Raw genomic sequence first — 22,328 nt, 5'->3', positions numbered from 1 at the left:
GAGATATATGTCAATAACCTGTGGTGGGATTAAATGCAACCATAATTGAACATGGCAAACATACTACAAGCTACAAAAAGAGAAACATTTGCAAAGGAAGTTAAAGTGCTAACAAAGATTTAAGGATGGATGTAGAAGGACATCTGCTATGGCTTTGTCGGCAATTATCTATTAGCTCATGCAAGTCAGCTTGAGTGTGTTGTCCTTATAAAATCACAAAGGCTTCGCATAAAAATCAGAATGTGTATAGCAGATGAAGAGACTTATTGACAATGAAATATATCATGTGAACAAACAAACACTGTAGCCCAACTACCAACACAGCAATAGGACACATTTTATTCCGATTTTATGACAATGGAAATAATGCCACACCTTAGCAACAAACCGCTAAGCTGAGATCAGGGGCATATTTTAACAGTACATAATAATGATAATAATAGCAGGAGTTACAAAGTGCTGCACAAACATTCAGATGTTAAAATAGCAAAAAAAATAAACACAATTAAAAGATGAAGCTAACAGAAGAGTGACAGATAAAAAGACCTAATGCAGATTCAACACGATAAACATTAACGTAGAACAGCGAAAGCAAGGCAGATCATATTTATTTGTACCCATCGTGAACACATTGTTTGATATTCTACCTTCAAAGTCAGTATCAAAGAGGTTGTTATTTTTCATGCTTTGTCCTGAGCATGCAGACCATGTAGCCACTTCAGTCAAGCATCAAAAACAACTGATTCACTCTTGAGTAAATCACAGAATCGTGCAGTGATACGGGTCAGGAGATAAGAGCAGGTTCATGTCTTCTCATCATCATTGCATCATCATTGCATCATCCTCCTCAGTCTCACGTGGTCTGACCCATCATCTTGCGTCATCAATCTAGGGAGGTCACAAGTCAGCATGTTCTAACAAGCTCCATGGTTGGCCTGTGATGCGTTTCTTTTTTTCTTTGGGGGGCCGGTCCATAACCACTTAACCCACTGAGACCTGAGGCCGATTCTACTAATGTCTTCTAAATCCTAACAGTTTTCTGAAACACTTTATGTTGGTATAATATCAGTGGTTCTCAAACTATTTCATGTCAAGGACCCCCAAAATAATAATGTATTTGGCCACGGATCCCCATCTCAAAATATGTTGTTCCAGGGACCTCCAGAAGCAAAGATTTGAGTAAAAAAAAGAAAGTTTTAAAAATATATATATATTCAAAGATTTGCTATTTCTTTTCAAAATTATTAAAAAATAGCCAAAGCATAAAACAATGGTTTAAGTGGTTATACAGATGCGTTCCCAATTTTTAATGGGTTAAACCTAGTTTACTTTCCAATAGTTGTGCCCCGGATGTTAGACGTTTAATCATCCGGCTACTGCGAGTCTACGTTCGTCATGGATTCATTCATTGTAGATCCATTCAGTAGAGCTCTGCAGTGATCCTGCTTGGGTCCGCCTTGCCCTTTAGCGATCTGTCGTCAGACTGGGACCTCCTCCTCACCTTCCAGTCCTCGCTGGACTCCTTATTGACCAGGCCGTCTTCGCTGCCGGCCTGCAGGCTGTCGAACGTGCCCTGCCTTTCCCTCTCCCTCTCCGACGTTCCGCCGGCCTTCCGGCAATTCTTCCAAGACGCCGTCACGCCGTCCGGGCAGCCGAGCCTGCGGTCGGTGGTGCAGGCGTACATGCCCGCCGGCACGGCCAGCACCATGGCCAGGACGATCACCACGATGTGGATCAGCTTCTGCCGCTGCTCCATCTCCGTGACGTCGCTTCCCGTCACGAAGACAACGCACTGGCCGGGCCGCGGCGCTCGGCTCCTGAGGGTGACGCAGATCTCGTACTTGGTGGCGGGCATCAGGTCGGAGACGGAGTACGAGTTGGTGCCGGGGCCGACGTAGATCGTCTCCTTCTTGGCCGCGTCCACGCGGCCGAAGTGGACGGTGAACCAGGTCTCGGAAGGCCGCTCCAAGACGGCGTACCACTCGATGCTGATGCCGCGGACCATCTGCCGGGCGATGCGGATGTCGATGTAGACGTTTTCTTCGGCGGTGACGGGTGGAGGAGCGGGGAACCCTCCGGGGGAGAGCCGGGACGTCGTCTGGGAGGGGCCGGCGGTGGGGTGGACGTCCAGGAGGATGTTGACGGAGGAGTTGCCCATGAAGTTGATGGCGGAGCAGGTGTAGACGCCTCGGTCGGTCCCGTGGAGAGACGGGATCACCAGGCGGGACCTGACCGTGTCCTCGTCCACTCTCTCCTGAGACTCTGTGGGAGCAAAACACAGCAGTTGTGTGGAATAAAATGCAGTGGTGCAGTAAAATGTAACCACATGAATCCTCGGGTCCCTATTCTTCTAGTTCAGGCCTACTCAAAGTGCCTGAAATGTCATATAAAAAATTACGGTGAAGCAGCATTCTGCTTCTGCGGGCCGACGGCTTGGAATAAGCTCCCGTTACACCTTAGACAGGCAGCCTCTGTAGACAGTTTTAAAGCACAGCTCAAGACTTATTTCTTCACTCTTGTCCTTGTAATAGGCTCTATGCACAGCAGCCATATTGTGAAGACATTCACAGGTGTTACCAATGATACTAATGAAGGCTCTGTTCCATTCTGGTCAAACAGAGTCAGGGTGCTGATATTGTGCATGTTGGCTCACTGGAAACACTGCTACACCAGTGGGACTAAAATTTGGGTCCAGGGACCCTCATGGTTCCTTAGGGGGGTTCCAAATGGTCCCTTACGGGTATGTAACTCTGAGAGTGTACACACATTTGTACACTCTCAGAGTTATTGGGGTCGTGGAAATTGAAAAATCTGAGAACCAATGTGCTACGCTAAATGGAACAGAGCCTTCATTAGTATCATTGGTAACACCTGTGATAATATGGCTGCTGTGCATAGAGCCTATTAAAACGGTTGAGAAACACCGCTTTATGTGCAATGAAGGGCTGGTTGGCTTGCTGAAAGAAATGCCATGATCTGCACCATGCGTTGTGCATGCAGGAGGCTAAGTCGAATGACGCAAGGGTTTAATTACATCATATTAGGTATAGGCAGCAGAATCCTACAGTTTAATCTCCGACATCTCTTAATCAACAAACCAGACTGAGATGATTATATTGCGACAGGCCAACAGATTATAACTCTTCCATGAATTGATTTAGTGGGCCAAAACGATTCATAGAAGGGAAAGGCCTTCTGCGACCAGTGTGTGTGTAAGTATCTAATTTACAAAGAGATACGACTAGGGACTAAGTGTCTGGATCAACATGCGTTGATGACAGACGTATAACTCTTACCATGAAATCCTCTGATTATCTTCAGACCATATGTCCACCATACAGCGGGGTCGGGCCTGGCCTTGGCGAGGCAGTGCAGGGTGACGTTCCGTCCCAGGGGCATGCTGATGTTGACGGAGGGAGTGGCGACCATGGGCTTTGTGCATTCCTGCAGCTCTACCTATACGATTACAATTTAGGCATTTTAGCACGGTGGTGGAAAAAGTACTCAAAGGTTTTGCTTGAGTAAAAGTATCAATATTGCAATATAGAAGTACTCTGTTTCTGTTACAAGTAAGAGTAAGGAATTCAAAATGTACTTGAAAATGAATATTGAAAATGTCAAAAGTATTGGCATCAAAATGTACTGAAAGTACCAAAAGTAAAAGTATCATTATGCAGTACAGTATCATTATAGTACTCATTATGCAGAATGTCCCATTTCAAGTTTTTCAGATATATACAAATCTTTTGAAAATAGCAGATCTACAAGCTCACAATGCACATTGTGAGCTTGTAGATCGGCTATTTTCAAATAGCCGAAATGTATATATAGGGCGGTTTATGAAGTGGTTAATGCATGTTTTGTAATAATAATCAAAATCTACAAAGTAACTAAAGTTTTCAAATAATTGTAGTGGAGTAAAAAGTATTGGAAATTGGAAATACTCAAGTAAAGTACAAATACTTCAAAATTGTACTTAAGTACAGTACTTGAGTACATGTACTTAGTTACTTTCCACCACTGCATTTTAGCACAGTGGTTCTCAACGTTCTCAATGTTCCAGGTTGAGGGGGGTTGAAATGGACCCTGTGACTCTGGGAGTGGACAAATGGAACAAAATGGACCCATAAGGGTCCACATGGGTCCGTACGCTCTCAGTTATGGGTGTCCTTGAAATTGAAAAAGGTTTGAGAACCACTGATTTAGCAGATGCTCTTATCCAGAGCCACTTAGAATAAGCAAGGTACTCACATACATAAAATGCAGAGAGAATGATAGTGCCTCAAGAAGCTAGGCTCCGGGTTAACCAAGAACCTAGCATCAGTCTAAGCTAACAATATACATTGAAATAGATAAGAAAAATCAGCTGTTTAAATGACATGCTAAATTACATTCTTAAAGGTAGGGTAAGTGATATTTTTTATTGATACATTTATGTTGTTAAAAAGGTTTAAGTACTATATTCTGAAAGTAATCATTGCTACAGAGTGTTTGTTCGGTCACAGGGGTCTCTCCAGCTCTTTAGTAAACAGAATATATGTACATTTTCAGGTAGGTGACAAAATGTAAGCCAATCAGGAGAGAGCACTGAAAATGTATTTTCTGTTTAATAAAGAGCTGGAGAGACATGGCAGACTCCTTTTACTGAACAAACACTCTATAGCAATGAGTACTATCAGAATATAGAGTTATTTAACACTTATTTTAACCAAAGTAAATCACTTACCCTACCTTTAACACTGGGGTCAGGCAAACAAGACTACCTAACAAAAACATGAGAGTGAGTGACCCAGATATGTCTGCATGTTATAGGCCTACCTCATGGAAGAACTTCCCCGCCCTAAAGTCCGGCCCTGAGCAGGTCAAGTATGAGTTCATCAGAATCATGGGGGGGCTGATAGCCCTGACAAACTCCACGAAGCCCTTCAGGCGACAGTCGCAGAGCCATGGGTTGTCGTGGAGCGCCAGCACCACGTTGGACCCGAGGCCGGTCGCCCCACCACCTCCACCACGCTCGCTGGAGCTGTGTATATTTTGATAGAGAGGCCAGTTTAGGAAGACCTCCCTCGAGATGACCGTAAGCCGATTGAAAGATAAGTCTAAGTAAGTCAGACTTGGCAAGAACTTGAACGCATGCTCCGGCAAGACATCCAGCTGGTTGTGCTTGAGGTCCAGGATCTTGAGAGCGCGGGTGTCTTCGAACGCCGTCCATGGCACCGACCGCAAGTTGTTGCCTTGAAGGCGCAGCTCCGTGAGATTACCGAGACCTTCGAGTCCCTTCGAGTTGATCAAAGTGATGTCGTTGAAATTCAGCCACAGGTTCTCCAAAGCGGACGTCTTTCTGAACGCTCCCCGGGGGATTTCGGTGAAGTGAGATTTTTCGATTCGTATTTTGGTTATATCAGCTGGAATGTCTGGTATGACCCCGAATGCGTTCTCCTCCATACATACGAGCGACCTAAAATAGAAGGAAAGCGTTTCAATGGCCTATTTATGAAACATTACACTGTATGCCAAATAGCTGAAAGACATACAAACGGCTGTTTTATGCACACATAATATAACTAGAACTATAAACTACCACGAAAAAGAGTAGAGTAGCAACAGCTTAAAAACATTAGCCATGACGCAGATTATAGGAACGTCTTACCTCCCGTGCCGGTCTGTTGTACAGCTGCATCCATTTAAACATTGAGAAACACTTTTATATGCTTGGATAATTAACACAACGACAACTAAAAGACTACGAAATGTGTCCATAGTCCAATAGAATTCCCAAAGTCGAAGGCTACATTCGTGCTCAAGGCATATCCACCTGTGACAGACAACAGAAGCCTATTAAGTCTAATCCTTGACATGCTGCGCAAAGAACAAGTGTGGGGTCTAATTCTGACACCCACGTTTAACCCTTGATGGTATCAGTAGGTCTGGCCTACTATCTGCCAGTGGTGGAAAAAGTACTCACATTTTTTTACTTAAGTAAAAGTATCAATACCGCATGTAGAAATACTCTGTTACAAGTAAGAGGCCTGTGTTCAAAATGTTACTTGGGTAAAAGTACAAAAGTATTGGCATCAAAACATACTTAAAGTACCAAAAGTAAAAGTACTAAAACGTTTGAAAATAGCAGATCTACAAGCTCACAACACGTCGCGATGCAATGCGTTGTGAGCTTGTAGATCTGCTATTTTCAAATAGCCTATGTATAAAATAGGGCTAAAGTGGTTAATGTATGTTTTATAAAGTAATAATTTATATCAGCAAAGTAAATAGTAACTAAAGTTTTCAAATAATTGTAGTGGAGTAAAATTGCAATAATTTCCTCAGAGAGGAGTAGAAGTTAAAGTATTGAAAATTGGCAATACTCCACTAAAGTAAAAAATACCTCAAAATGTTACTTTTGTAGCCTACAGTTCTTGAGTAAATGTACTTAGTTACTATAAACCACTGCTATCTGCATACAGTAGCTCTCTTAGCTACCTGGCAGGACACAGTCAAAGGTAGGGCAACAGATGAGGGTCAACTTCTGATATTTACATACTTGTCCAAATCTAAACGACAATATCAGTTTATTTTCTTTTTCCATAAAAAATGAGTTTTTCAAATGTGACTGAGGTGACAGAATGTAATTGCACATGGAGGACATGGATGAAGTTACCAGTTGTACATACTGTATTGACAGTATTGACTTTGAGGTCAATATTGGCCTGACATCACCAAACTGAAACTGCTCAACTTTACGATGATTGAATGTTGGGGGTGGGGCAGATGTAGCTGTTCAAAACCCTTTCCCCAACCTTTATAAAACATATTTATTGTCTCCGCCAGGCCGAAAGGCATGGCGAGAGAGTATGTTTTCCACCCCGTCCGTCCGTCCGTGTGTCCGTGTGTGTGTGTGTGTGTCCGTGTGTGTGTCCGTGTGTCCGTCCGTCTGTGACCAGCTAATCTCCGGCACCGTTGTCTTGATCGCAGCGAAACTGTGCACACGCACTCCCTGGATGCCAATTCAGATCCTTTGCCCCAAATTTTTCTCATGGGCCTTTTATAGCGCCACCAGGAGGCCGATTTGTGCAAAACATATTTTTTGACAGCACTCCTACAGATTTTGTCCAAAAATCACGCAAATCGGTACACAGTATCTCTGTAGTCATTAAACAAAATAGGTCTTTCAGATTTCTCATATTCCATCCTGATTGGCTAAAAATGTCTTCCAAAGTTTGCAGGACTGCTCCATTTTGAACAAAATGCCTCAAATCATGAACACAGCATGCAATTTCCGTGAAATGTTGCACGCTCATTCCCATTAGGCCGAGGAAGAACTACCATTTGAAAATGTTCAAATCAGCCTCATGGTGGCGCTATAACAGGCCGCTTCGTGTTTTTACCTATAATTGCACCGATCTGTGTAAAACTTTGTATGCACACTCCCTAGTGGTCAAAGAAAAACCTTTGCCCTAAATTTTTCACATCTACCTTTTATAGCGCCACCAGGAGGCCGACTTATGTAAAACACATTATTTTATACTACTCCTTCCAATTGTATCCAAATTTCACGCAAATCGGTACACATGATCTCTATAGTCATGTGATCAAGACGGATGTGTTTGATTTTTCATATGCCATACTGATTGGCTAAGATTGACATCTAAAGTTTGCATTATTGGCTTGTTTTGAACAAAATTCCGCAAATCATGAACGCACCGTCCAATTGCGCTTGTTGAGGAACAAATGCCACACTTTTAACATTGGCCTGTTATAGCGCCACCAACAGGTCTAATTTAGCAAAACATGTTTTTAACAAAATGCCTCAAATCATGAATGCAGTCAGTGTCCGATTGTCGTGCAAGGCCTAAGAAGAAATGGCAGCCTTTTCATGCGGCCTATTATAGCGCCACCAGGAGGCCACAATAGCCTACCTGACCTGGCGGAGACCTGTGCTCCGAGGAGCACTTTTTCTAGTTGTTTATGAGATTGCCAAATCATTACATAATACATTTTTTTCCCTCTTCACATTATTTGAATATCCACCATTTAAAATGATCTGTTACCCTTTCTTTAATCGTTGGCTAGACCTCGTCTCGTCTCGTTTAGTTTTGATCTCTGTTTGGTTTCGTTTTTCTTTGTATTTTTGAGAAAACAAAAACATTTCATCACAAAAAAAGGTTAATAAATGGCTAATTTGGGATATGCCGAATCTGGCCATTTTCCTGATATTAAACCTGCATATTGACCAAATATGACTCAACTCCTGGTTGAATATTGACCCACTCTCAAAGCCGGCTCATCCCAGTGAGATACCATACCAACACACAATGCTATAGAACTACAACTGGATAAATGTATATATATATAAAAGTTTATTTCCATTCATTCAAATAATACAAGTGGGTTAAATATAATATACATTCAATTAGTTAATGATGCATGGCATGTAGGCCTAATCATTACCTAATTCAGTGGTTCTCAAGACTTTTCATGTCAAGGATCCACAAATTAATATGTATTTGGCTGTGGACCCACATCTGAAAGTATTTTGAGCCAGGGACCCCCATACAAGATGTGTGCTCTACAATCTACTAGATAGGCTATTTTCAAATAGCCAATGAATATAGGGTTAAAGGGGTTAAACTGATATAGTGATGCTATATTAACTAATTTTGCTGGGGGACGCCCTTCAAGGAACGTGAGGGTCCTTGGACCCATCTTTGAGAACCACTGACCTAATAGGCTCTATGCAAAGCAGCCATATTAGAAGGAAATTGGGCCTCTTCCTTACTTCACAGGTGTTACCAATGATACTAATGAAGGCTCTGTTCCATTTCATGTAGGGTCCATTTGGTTCCATTTGTACACTCTCAGAGTTACACATCCGTAAGGGGGCCATTTGGAACCCCCTCAAGGAACCATGAGGGTCCCTGGACCACACTTTGAGACCCATTGGTGTTTCCAGTGAGCCAACATGCGCAACATCAGCACCCTGGCTCTAGTTTGACCAGAATGGAACAGAGCCTTAATTAGCATTATTGGTAACACCTGTAAAGGAAGTAAGAAGAGACCCAATGTCTTTCCAATATGGCTACTGTGCATACAGCCTATATGCAAGCAGGTGGCACAAACAACAAGTACATATTGATAGTTGATATTATGCATCTCTTTGCTGCATGGGAATATAAAATAGTTGATTTTTTTTTCTTCATAATCTCCAACCATATTTACATCGTCATAGTTCAGTCTTTTCTGTACTTCTGTCCAGCTCCAGCTTTACCTCTGTTCATTGTTGTGACGTTGCACCATGCCTGTGTGTATTTATCTTCTCTGAGAACATATGACAGATAAGTACAGAGGCGTAGAATGTAAATAATGGAATACCTCAGATCTGGTCGGTTAGCACCGCAGGCATGTGAGAGGCCGTATAGTTCCACTTCGCGTTCCCGAAGAAGTATTAATCTCATTACAGCCTTGGTTATGCTTCTTTTGACAGGTTTAGTGAAATGAACATTGGGGCATAAAAAACAAAAAGTTTGAAAATGATGATACAGTTTGTAGTTCTAAAACCCAGAAGTGAGTTGGCAACCAGATTTCCCGTGTTTTTGTCTTGGGTTTTAAATGTATGAGGTCTGTGGTTAACATAAACCTAACAGAGTTTCACGTTTTGTTCCATGACATAATAACATGATTTGGTGCTTTTATCCACTCCATAACGGTAATTGTGCTAAAGCCACCGGACTATTGAAGCCTACTAATTACCTGTGTGGTTCAAAAAAAGACGTGTTGATTTGTGAAGATTATCTTGCTGGACAAAGATTGTAAATATCACAAGCATTTGTTTCGCACAGGGCTCATTTTCTTTCATTAGAAATCTGTTGTTGGGAACCGGATGTCACTTCTGGGTTGGAAGTACAAAAAAAAAACATCATCCCTGTAGCACTCCATTATATTCTATGTTTTCTTATGTTTCCAGTGAGGATGACTTACAGTATTCATATCCACTCATGAAATATTATAGATATAGACAAAAAAACTGTGATGAAATAACAAAATAGTCTAAACTGATATTTCCATGATGGTGCAGCGTGCAAAGGTCCTCTGATAGAAGCTGGGCCTCTGAGGCGGCGGGGTTAGAGGCGTGGTCCAACGGGGAGGGACGGGCGGAGGAGGGGAATCCCACGGGTGTGGCGGGGTGTGCGAGCGCGTGTGAGGAGGGCTGACCTCGGGATACTGGTGCGGGTGCGGCGGGTGTGAGCGTGTGGGAGGGGGGCTGACCTCGGGATGCTGGTGCGGGTGCGGCCAGCATCCCGTGTGCGGGCGTGTGTGAGGGGGGCTAGCCTCGGGATGCTGGTGCGGGTGCGGCCAGCATCCCGTGTGCGGGCGCGTGTGAGGGGGGCTAGCCTCGGGATGCTGGTGAGGGTGCGGCGTGTGCGAGCGCGTGCGAGGGGGGCTAGCCTCGGGATGCTGGTGCGGGTGCGGCGTGTGCGGGCGCGTGTGAGGGGGGCTGACCTCGGGGTGCTGGTGAGGGTGCGGCGTGTGCGAGCGCGTGCGAGGGGGGCTGACCTCGGGATGCTGGTGAGGACGCGGGTGCACGTGGTGGTGAGGGTAAGGGTGAGGGTGCGGGTGGGGCTGGTGGTTAGGCACGAGACCATCGGGGGCGTGGCGAGGGGGAACGTACGGGTGGGAGTACGGGTGGGTGCGGGGGAGGAGGTGGTGCGTAGCTGGAGCTGGAGCTTCACGTCAGCAGAAGTACTCGTTGGGCTGTCCCTCGATCTTGGCCGTGGCCTCGGAGTCCAGGCTGGAGCGGGCGGACAGCAGCCGGTTGGACTCCTCCGGGTTCAGCTTGGTGAGGTACTCGTCCTCCAGCCCCTTGGCCTTCGTGGCGGGCGAAAGCGCCTCGAAGGTCACGTAGGAGTCCTGGATGTTCTTGGACTTCTTGCCCCAGTACTTCTGGATGCGCCTCTTCAGCCAGCCGCAGCACACGATGACGGTGAGCGGCACGGCGATGATGCAGGCGACCGTGATCACGATCACGTTGATGAGCCTCTGCATGCTTGTGGCGCTGGCCGCCACGTCCGTGGAGAAGATGACGCACTGCTCCTTCTTGGGGATCAGCCCCCGGACGCACACGCAGGCGATGTACTTGGTCTGCGGCACCAGCCCGTCGATGGTGACGCGGTTCTGCCCCGCCCCGACGTTGATCTTCCTCATGTCCCTCTCGCCGAACACGGCGTAGAGCACGCTGAACGCCGTGGTGTTCTTGGCCTGCGGGGCCCTCCAGTTCAGAGCGATGGTGTTGTCCGTGTCCCCGACCACCTTGACGGACCGGACCACCCTGTCGGGGTCCTGCTGGAGAAACGAGGTGTTGGCCGCCAGGTTGCTGAGGTTGGTCTTCTCCAGTTCCAGCAGCGCATCCGGGCTGGCAGTGGGCGCGGGCCCACGAGTGTCATTTCTGTCAGCCAGGCTATAGCTGGCTAACCCAGGGCCCGGTGCCGAACCAGGTGGAGACCCAGGTTGCTTTGTCAAGCTGGCTAAGCCAGGTCCAGGTCCAGAGCCTGGCGAAGGGCCAGGTTCCGAGGACAATTTGGCTAACATAGGTCCAGGGCCAGCCGGAGGGCCAGGCTCCACGGCCAAGCTAGCTAACCCAGGTCCAGGCCCGGAGCCTGCCGGAGGGCCAGGCTCCAAGACGGGTGAGGGCGCAGGGGCGGAGGAAGGAGCCACATATCTGGCCACCAATTTCTCCTGGTAGGCGGCCTGCTGGTTCGCTTTCTTGGCTCTGGGTTTCCTCTCAGGGCTGGTTGGGTCTCCGACCGGTTTCGACGTGTTGGGGACCATTAGAGAGATCGTCGTGTTGGAGACCACTAGAGAGATGACAGCCTCGGCATTCCCCGCATAGTTGGCAGCCATGCAGATGTACCTCCCGGAGTCACGGAACGACACAGCAGAGACACGCAGGATGGACCAGGTGATTCCTTCCTTTGAGGTCTCCTGCTGGACTGTGGGGGATAAAAAGGAGATAATCGCTGTTACACCATGTTAACAGTAAGGATGTGCAGGCTACTTCACATAAATCATTAAAATTAAAGTGTTGGCCAGGATTGTTTTTAGATGCATTTTGTGACAGTAACAGTAATAAAACACTTCCTGATTCGTAACACATCAGTACACTTCCTGATTCCGATTTATAATATAGATTTTTGAAGTAATCGATCAGGAAAACAATGTAATATGGAGTGCTGATTGTGGCATCACAGTCAACGAAGTGGCATCAATGCGGAAACAACAGATCAGGTCACAGCTGACAGTCAAATCTACAACTTTGCAGTCATAACTGTTAGCTCTCTAGACACGTCATGAAAGTGCAGACACATTTGTAGGGAAGCTGCTTTGAAAGCATAGCTTTACAAGCTACCAATTACTTCACACTAGAAGAATTGAAAAACAGCAAAACTAGGGAGAAATCTAGTTTGGTTAATTAAAGCTACTAAAATGTGATACTGTATTTTTGAAAAATATAATGTAAAGAAATCATATGCCAGCAAAATAAAAATGGCACTCAATTGAGTTTAATGCAAAAAGTGCCCACTTGTGTACACATACTGCACATACTGCACAGCAAAATAAATAAATTACCCCACTATTCAAAGTCAGCTTTAGTTTAGTAAACACTGTCCATCAGTCAGACACATGACTTCCAGAACCGAGAGTCCAGATGTGATATTTCACCAAATAGGATTACTCAATTAAACAGGTACATTCTGGGGAATTAGTGGGACGCTGTCCATGGTGCTTAAACTGCCACCGGGTGTTTGCATGACAATACTTTTATAAAATAAAAGATAGGGGGCAAGTAATTCAGCTTCAATATGTTTGCATAATGGTCATACAATGACCGACTTATTGCTTATATTATGTCCACATATATGCCACATATATGGATATTTATGTACGGCCAATTCCGAATATGTCACATATGAGAGACATATATGTTGCATGTATAGAAAATATATGTTCATATATTTCCACAACACAAACATGAGACAAGAGAGAGAGAAAGAGAGAGAGAGAGAGAGAGAGAGAGAGAGAGAGAGAGAGAGAGAGAGAGAGAGAGAGTGACTTAACGGCCATGCCCAAAATAGGTTGCCTTATTCGGATACATGCGTGTCACTGCCCGCCCCTGCCGGTTCTCTGAATTTATATTTTTAAATAGGCTCTGTCATGATTAATTGACCACATATATGAAGTTAAACAACTAAATTCTATCCAAACAATATCTTAGTTAAAAGTAAATTCCGTGCCTCAAAAAAGAAGTTTGAGAGCGTAATAAAGTTTTAAAACCGAAAGTAAAAACAACGCACAGAAAACAATGGCTGCCGTTCCATTTTGGTCGGCTGCCCTCGGATCCATTCGGGTTCACTCGCCACCTGATTGACCAACTTTCGCTGTCAATCACAGAACGATGAGCGAGGAGGGGCTTTACCAGGCTAAGGACGCTGATAGGTGAGTCCATTTGGTGAACGGGCAAGAAACGCCCAGATAAGCCTTCAGGCCAGACTCTTCCTGAAATCAAGTGGAAATGAGATTTTCCGGAGGGAGGGGCTTTACCAGGCTAGCTTAAACTGCCACCGGGTGTTTGCATGACAATACTTTCATAAAATAAAAGATAGGGGGCAACTTGGGCAAGTAATTCAGCTTCAATATGCTTGCATAATGGTCATACAATGACCAACTTATAGCTTATATTATGTCCACATATATGCCACATATATATGGATATATATGTGCGGCCAATTCCGAATATGTCACATATGAGATACATATATGTTGCATGTATAGAAAATATATGTTGATATATTTCCTCCTCCCCCTGTTGGCAGAGGCAAAACTCGCCTATGCATTTGCTATACCTCACCTGTTGCGTTCAGGGCTCTACCGTTCGCCCTGCGCCACGTCATGTCGGGGACGGGGACCCCTATGGTCCCGCAGCGCAGCAGCACCGTGTTTCCGACGGCGCTCCGGACGCGGGCCACGGCGGTGTGTATGCGGGGGAGCTGACACCTCCTCAGCTCGGCGTCGCCGAACAGGACCCCGGACAGGCTCTCCGGAGCCGAGCAGCGCAGCCGCGGGTCAATGAACGCCACCGAGAGCGTCGCCGGGGACTGGTGCTGGTACTGGACCAGCTCGTACAGCCGACAGTCACACACCCACGGGTTGTCGTGGAGGCCTGCAGGGGGCATCATGCGAAACATACATGTAAATATATATAGGGTCAATGTCATGCTTAAACCCAGAGGAGGAAAGAAAGTCGCACGCACGCACGCACGCACGCACGCACGCACGCACGCACGCACGCACGCACGCACACACGCACACACGCACACACACACACACACACACACACACACACACACACACACACACACACACACAGTACATACATACATACACACATACGATGATGGTGGTGGTGGTGGTGATGATGATGATGATGATGATGATGTTATTCTGCTGGGGGAAAAACAAAACATGTAGGCTAATTGTGGATTCAATGGGCCCGATTCAGAAGGCTGGTCGTAAATATCAGTGTCAATATGAGTGTAAATAAAGTGTCTAAAAGGAGGGTGTATTTTCTCTATGCAAAATCCAACGTGCAATTCACAAAGGGTTGTATAAATCCCTGATATGTGCGGATCACAGTTGTTCCTCATTTTTGCCTGAAGGTCAGAGGCACGTTCATATGGAAGATCCTTTGCATTGCTCCACGCCCCCATTTAAGACCATAAAGCTGTTTACACTCAGAATATGGGTGTAAACAGCTTAGTGAATCGGGCCCATTGACCTCCAGGACCAGTCCTATACCGGCTTCCATTACACACACAACGCCTTTTAGCAAAGGCGTTGTGTGGGAAATGATGACTGGAACATTAGGCCTGCTAACGTGGCGCTGTCCCTTACCAAGAATCATCTTGGAGCTGTCCGGGCCTGCTTGTGTGGGCTTAACCGACAGCCAGGCGGAGAGCACCTCGGCCGGCAGAGTCGACAGACTGTTGCTGGATAGATCCAAGTACGTGAGGTTCCTCACGTACGCGCTGACCTCCGCAGGGAGCGAGGTCAGCCGGTTGTTGTGCAGATCGAGCAGCCGGAGGCCCGGCGTGTCCGCCAGACAGTCCCACGGGAAGGCGCTCAGGTCGTTCCCGTCCAGGCGCAGCTCCTCCAGGTTGACCAGGCCGCGGAAGCTGTCCGGGTTGAGCGAGGACAGCGCGTTGAAGGACATCCACAGGAACTCCAGGCTGGAGAGGTAGCCGAAGGCCTCGCTGGGGATGCCCTGGATGGCCGTCTTCTCGATCCGCAGCTTGGACGTGTCGACGGGAAAGCCGACGGGCACGAGGGATATGTCCGGGTCGTTGCAGATCACGCTCCTGAAAGATGGCAGGAATGTTTGTTGAATGTTACAATTTAAATGATCTGTACTGTCAATTTGCAGCGGTGGAAAAGGTACTCACATTTTTCAATACTGCCATGGAGGAAATACTCCGTTACAAGTAAAAGTCGGGAATTAAAAGTACAAAAGTATCGGTATCAAAATGTACTTAAAGTACCAAAAGTAGACTCATTAAGCAGAATATCCCATTTCACAAGTTTTCAAATGTATAAAAATCGCATTGTGACGCTTTGTGAGCTTAGTGGTTAATGTATGTTTTGTAATAATAATCAAAATCTACAAAGTAACTAGTAACTAAAGTTGTCAAATAATTGTAGTGGAGTAGAAGTATAATATTTGCCTCGGAGATGTAGTGGAGTAGAAGTAAAAGTATACTGAAAATTGGAAATACTCAGTAAAGTAAAAACAATACCTCAACATTGTGCTTAAGTACAGTACTTGAGTAAATAAACTAAGTTACTTTACACCACTGCCAATTTGTAATGCAGTTGGCCACCGAAAGTGGCCAACTGCATAAGAAAGGTGATGTACTTACAAATATGCCTAATTGTGAGAAAATGCTCACTTTGCAGGCTTGCATGATAAAATGCAGATGGAGAGGTTCAAAGTGCCTTTGTGAGATAATCCAGGTTTAAGTCAAATCGGGCAGGCTGCAGGCATGATGCACTATAGCTGAATTATCTTTTGCACACGTGTTCACCTCTGTGCAAACATCTGTAGCCTAATCGTGTGCAGGAGGACAGACCTGCCCATTACAAGGGCACAAATTAGGTAACTGTGAATTAATGCGCAAGATCATGCCTTTATTGTTATCGATTTGGTTGTATAAGTGTGTTGATCACCAGTGGAACTAAGTACATTTACTCTCAAGTACTGTACTTAAGTACAGTTTTGAGGTATTTTTACTTTACTGGAGTATTATCCAATTTTCAGTACTTTTACTTCTACTCCACTACATCTCAGAGGCAAATATTGTACTTTTTACTCCACTACAATTATTTGAAAACTTTGGTTACTAGTTACTGTACTTTGTAGATTTTGAGTATTATTACAAAACATACAGTAACCACTTCAGCCCTATTGATTTCTCCCATTTGAAAATAGCCGATCTACAAGCTCACAATGCATCGCGATGCAACGCATTGTGAGGTTGTAGATCTGCTATTTTCAAAAAGATTTTTTTACACAATTTATACATTAGAAAACTTGTGGAATGGGATATTCTGCATAATGAGTACTTTCTACTTTTGGCACTTTCAGTACATTTTGATACCAATACTTTTATAAATTCTGAGTTCCGGACTTTTACTTGTAACAGAGTATCTACATTGCACTATTGATACTTTAACTTAAGTACAAAATGTGAGTACTTATTCCACCACTGCAAATTAGGCAAATTAATTAATACGCATGAAGATCGTGCCTTTATTCTAGGGACGCAGGAGGGGGGGGGGGGGTTGAACATACTCAGTTCTATTTGGGGGGATAGAACTGAACTTTTGGGATGAAGAAAAGTACAATACATTCTTTGAACCAAATTAACCGAATTAAAGTAACAAACCCCCCCCACCCCAAAAAAAAGTAACTAACTTGTTAAAAAAAAACGTCCCTTTCGGTTCTAAAATGCCCTCTGCGTCCCTGCTTTATTCGTCTGGATTTGGGTGTGTGTACAGGCACGTGCAGTCGTGCACACATAGACATCAAAGGGGGCTTCAGCCCCTGCCCTTTTACCCGTCTGTAAAAATACTGGCCTCTCCAGACCATGAATGCAGCATTTACTACGGTGAAAGAAATGCAAATGCCCCCCTTTCCATGCCATACCCGAAGGCAGCATTAAGGTGAATTGCCTTTTTCCGAAGTCTCCTGAACTTGATGGAACGCAGCATTTTGCGTTGAAAGAATTGTTGGATTTGTGTAGAAATCCATGTAGTACGGGCGTATCTTCAGTAGCTAAAGAGTGTGGGGTCGCGCCCCCGAAAATAGCTTATCTACAAGCTCTCAAGCCGCTATTTTTGCTATTTCTTTCCAAAAGTGCCCTTTTAGGGAATTTCAGCCCCTGCCTCTCTAACATTCTCTGCACGTCCCTGTGTGTGTAAGTATTCTGATCATCACTTACCTGGCCTTAGATCCGTCGCTTAGGTTGTGATAGAAACAGCTGCACTGCAACGGGCACGCGCTGGCCGTGTGTGGGAGAAGCACACCTGTGACCAGGTAGACACCCAGGAGCGGGACCAACATCATGTTTTTGGCCCTACTTTTACGCACACACATACACACACACATACACACACATACTGTACACCCACCCACACACCTCCCGCTTGGCTACATGCGCCCAGTTAAACAGATCCTGGCCATGTCCCTCCGCTCTGCTGGCCCATTGTGATCGCACTGCTGCATCAGTCAGGAGATAAAAAGGATAGGTCGAGGATTAACTGAACAGACTGCCTGTTCTTTTTCATTTGTATGCGTGTTGCTGCATCCTGGGATCCAATAGGCTGCTCGCAGCTAGACCTCCTTTATTTATCATCACACAGAGAGAGAGAGACCTTTATTTATTATCAGAGAGAGAGAGAGAGAGAGAGAGAGAGAGAGAGAGAGAGAGAGAGAGAGAGAGAGAGAACTTCTGAAATGGTCATAATCCTCTGTGATGTTTGTGTTTTCCCTCATTCCCTCAAATGCATGTTCATTTGTAATCAGTGGTGTAAATAAGTAACTAAGTACATTTACTAAAGTACTGTACTTTTACATTTTGAGGTACTTTTACTTTACTGGATTATTTCCCATTTTCAATACTTTCTACTTATACTCCACTACATCTCAGAGCCACTGCTGGTAATCTGTTAGGATTGTGCTATGTTTTGCCACAAGGTGGCCCCTATAGATCATGTTCGTACACTATACTGTTTCCAACACAAATAACAATTGTCCTCATAATAATTTAAGAATATATAGGCCTACATTCAATACAGAAAAGCCAATACCACATTGTTTATTCAACCAATTTACAGCTTTCTGAACTTTCTGGAGAATAAATCATATTCAAATCACGACTCATTGAAAATAACTTTGAATCATAATATTGATCACAAATCAATTTCCAGTGAAACAGAATGTATTACAGTAAACAGCTTCTTAACGTTTTGTGCTGTCTGTATACGTGTATTCTTATCAATATAGTAGCTACTGTTCCTAAAAGATAGGGTAAGTGATATTGTTTTGTTAAAACAAATGTTTTTTTTTGGTAAAAGGTTAAAGCATATATTCTGATAGTATCTTTGCTATAGAGCGTTTGTTCAGTAACAGGGGTCTCTCTGTTTAATAAAAAGAACATGTTTTTTGGGGTGGGTTGCACAATTTCAGCCAATCAGGAGAGAGTACCCATTTATCAGCTTCAATTTTATAGCTTTCCAATTGCGTGTCTGCTTATTTCTTTGTGTCATCACTTCCTATTTGTTTATCCTGTATCCTGTGTGAGTTCTCTCCCCTGAATTGGATTAAATTGGTATCCTGAGCCGAAAATGTATTTTCTGTTTATTAAAGCGCTGGAGAGACTTATTCTGTTAATGAACAATCAGAATATAGAGCTATTTAACACTTATTTTCATGAAATAATATCACTTATTATAGGCTACTGTACCCTACATTTAATGTTGTAATCATCAGATATTGAGTCATCTGATGCATTCATATTCATTTTAAGTGTTGTATTTAATCTCGCATAATCTATTTAATTGAAATTCAATGCAAATTTTCACCTGCAGGAACAAATTAAAAACGGTAGATTAACACTGTCTTATTTGCACACATGCATGTACTGTATGCTACTAACCTCAGTGTGTACTCTTTCAACAACAACTTTAAGGACCACAATGGAAACAAGCATCATCCTTTTCATTATGGTGGGTCAGATACCAATCAATTAATCAATTAATCAAATCATTTACATGTTTAATACTATTTATTTATCTATCTGCTGCTACAATATTGTGTACCATGTATATTGCATAGCCTATTATATATTGTTTCCAGCTTCCTTTTGCTTTAAAAAAATGTATTTTGAGTAGTTGTAAATAATTACAAATATTTCTATTCAGTATGTAATGCACCAACAGAGACAACAACAAACTGCATTCTGTTTCTTCATTATGAAGAACAATTTAAGTGAACAATGTTTTGCTGGGTTGAATGAAAGCCACACCAGTGGCCCTTACAGTGCAGCTCCACTAACCTATTCGGAACAAAGTCCACAGAGTTAAGAAAATACCCTCTAGGGGAAACCTCTGTAAATACTTAATCTTGGCATGGGTCCCTTGTAGTTCCTTCATGTTTCCTCAAACTGCTTGTTAAGTGACTTGAAATCATGCTGATCTGGAGCGATGTTGCAACAACGCATGACATTAATGGGATTTAAAGACTATGAGGCCAGGAAAAGTCTACCGTCTGCATGCATATTTGACCTTAGAAGGTAGGGTAAGTGATCTACTTTGGTTAAAATAAGTATTAAATAGCTCTATATTCTGATAGTACTCATCGCTATAGAGTGTTTGTTCAGTAAAAGGAGTCTCCATGTCTCTCCAGCTCTTTATTAAACAGAAAATGCATTTTCAGTACTCTCTCCTGATTGGCTTAAATGTTGTCACCTACCTGAAAATGTACTATATTCTGTTTACTAAAGAGCTGGAGAGACTCCTGTGACCGAACCAACGCTCTGTAGCAATGATTACTATCAGAATACAGTACTTTAACCTTTTAACAAAACAAAAAAGATACCAAAAAATATCACTTACCCTGCCTTTAATGTTTGACCGCTTTGTAAATGTGTTCTGCATATTGATCCATTTGAAAAGGTGTGTAAGAATGTCAGAACTTTGTGAACCTTTTGTAAACAAACACAACACCTGATTTCACCTGTTAACTAACACTGATACTGAGATCAATAAATAACTTCTCTTTGTGTGTGTGTGTGTGTGTGTGTGTGTCTGTCTGTCTGTCTGTCTGTCTGTCTGTCTGTCTGTCTGTGTGCATGCGTGCGTGCGTGCGTGCGTGCGTGCGTGCGTGTGAGAAGTTGACCTCATCTGTGCATCGCATTCTTTAACCTCTTTAAGTCACAGGTCTTCATTCTTTGTTAGAAATCTTAAACATTCCATATTTACTGCAAGCAGATAAGAAGCCATGCAAGCAGTCTTACGCATGAACCATAAGATCACATTTCATGTGAGCTGCAGTGTTATTCTTTGTGAGCATGTGTGTGCAACTGATATGATACTGAGCTATTATTGGAACAACAATACTGTCTCATATGTTGGGTTCAGCCAAGGACAACAGAGAGCTGGAACTTTGGCGCCTTCAATTTAAAGAGAACACTTAGACATACCATTAGTCAGTGAGTAGGCTATGTCTATACTTAATATAAAGGATGGAGAGATAATAAATTATATATAATTTATAATTGTATAGAATTTAAAATGTATTACAGTTAAAGCCTATAGGCTTTGAATGATGTCATGTCATATCATATGACCCTGTACTTAATATTTCCAGTCATTTTTCCCAGGGCTTGGCAATCTGGAGAGAAAGAAAGAACTTGCTCCCATTTTAACCCTTTAGGCATGAAAAGCATGCTGCAATGGAAACATCATTGATGATACAATTATTTTGTTTCTTCCTTTTTTTTTTTTTTTTACAGAATGGGTTCCCAGATTGTATCCAGACTAACTGGACTAAAAATAGAATAGAATGACAATAATACAAAATAAGATATACGCTAATACTTTGGGACTTGTCTTAGACAGGCACAGTAACTTAATTATAATTAGCAGTGTTTCCGTGTGCAGTCAATTTCTGATCAAAATGTTCACCCAAATGTGCAAAGTGACCATGTGCAGATGTGCAAGCAACAGGATCAATCAATGTGGAAGTGTCACGTACTGTATATATACTGTATACACACGGTACATAGCATGAGCAGCATTTCTCAAACAAGAACAAGTGATCAAGCATAGAGACAGTGTCATAATAAAAACTTTTTTGTGTTGTGTTTTCCTTTTTCGGTTTTGTTGTATGGCCATGTCCACATTTAGTGCTCTAAAAGCGTCCGAAAAGAAAAACATCTATGTAGCCTAGAGATACAGATAGGAGTAGATAGATAGCCTACATCTAAGCTTCAAGGGTAATAATTAATAAGAAATCAGTAACCAGGCAGTAACAACAGGCATTACAGTCAAGGAATTTCAAGGTCCTGCCTGGCCATCAGCTAGTGTGCTATGTTGCTTCCATTGATCCAAACCCGGAACACAATCGATTGATTGATTACAGGCAATGCTTTCAGAATTTTCAAGTGGGCCCTGATCCAGAAAAATGGGAACCACTGATGAATTAGCTTTGAACAGGTGAAAATAAAAAACATAGACAAAAAGTGTACTTAAAGCGGCACTATGTCACTTTTTTACAATGTAATATTGTCCAATCTGTATGGTAGAGTATGTTGATACAATATAACTTATACAATTGGGGTGGTTGTATTTTGATCTGACACGGATTTTCATCTTGTGGTCAAGATTTCAATTCATCCCCTGAGCAATAGGCAGGCTCTACTAGCTAAATGGTAAAAATGTCAGCACTTGATAATTGTCACTGTACCTAATCATACGGGCTGGGGCGGCACCTGTTTGTTTGATTGATTGATTGAATATTTTATCAGACAGAAATGCAAAACAACACGAGTACAGTCTAACACTTGGTCTAACACCAAAAAAGTCCTTGCGGTCTTGTTTCCATTGGGGTCAGCAGGGAGTGTTGGGCGAGAGGAGTAGGACAAAGGCTCTATAAGACTACGTCCTCCCGGTGGGGGCTCCTCACTGGTAAGTGAGCCAGTATAGGATACAACAGCAGTGAC

At 43.6% G+C, this 22,328-nt stretch overlaps 2 protein-coding genes across 2 annotated transcripts; both read right to left on the bottom strand.

Moving 5' to 3' along the window:
- Positions 1-1,420: 1,420 nt before the first annotated feature.
- Positions 1,421-5,760, bottom strand: lrit2 (leucine-rich repeat, immunoglobulin-like and transmembrane domains 2; the record flags this gene model as incomplete). Its single annotated transcript, XM_084076214.1, has 4 exons — positions 1,421-2,262; positions 3,297-3,456; positions 4,819-5,458; positions 5,651-5,760. 4 exons carry the CDS (start codon positions 5,758-5,760, stop codon positions 1,421-1,423), a joined length of 1,752 nt encoding a protein of 583 aa, XP_083932340.1.
- Positions 5,761-10,676: 4,916 nt separating this feature from the next.
- On the bottom strand, positions 10,677-17,671 carry lrit1a (leucine-rich repeat, immunoglobulin-like and transmembrane domains 1a; the record flags this gene model as incomplete). The annotated part of the gene is made up of 5 exons (XM_084077344.1): positions 10,677-11,407; positions 11,570-11,984; positions 13,901-14,212; positions 14,944-15,407; positions 17,547-17,671. 5 exons carry the CDS (start codon positions 17,669-17,671, stop codon positions 10,729-10,731), a joined length of 1,995 nt encoding a protein of 664 aa, XP_083933470.1. The 3' UTR covers positions 10,677-10,728.
- Between the last annotated feature and the right edge of the window lie 4,657 nt (positions 17,672-22,328).

The sequence above is a fragment of the Gymnoscopelus microlampas genome, assembly GCF_963454915.1.
Source record: "Gymnoscopelus microlampas genome assembly, chromosome: 13".
NCBI lineage: Eukaryota > Metazoa > Chordata > Actinopteri > Myctophiformes > Myctophidae > Gymnoscopelus > Gymnoscopelus microlampas.
This window is presented reverse-complemented; position numbering and strand designations above follow the sequence as displayed.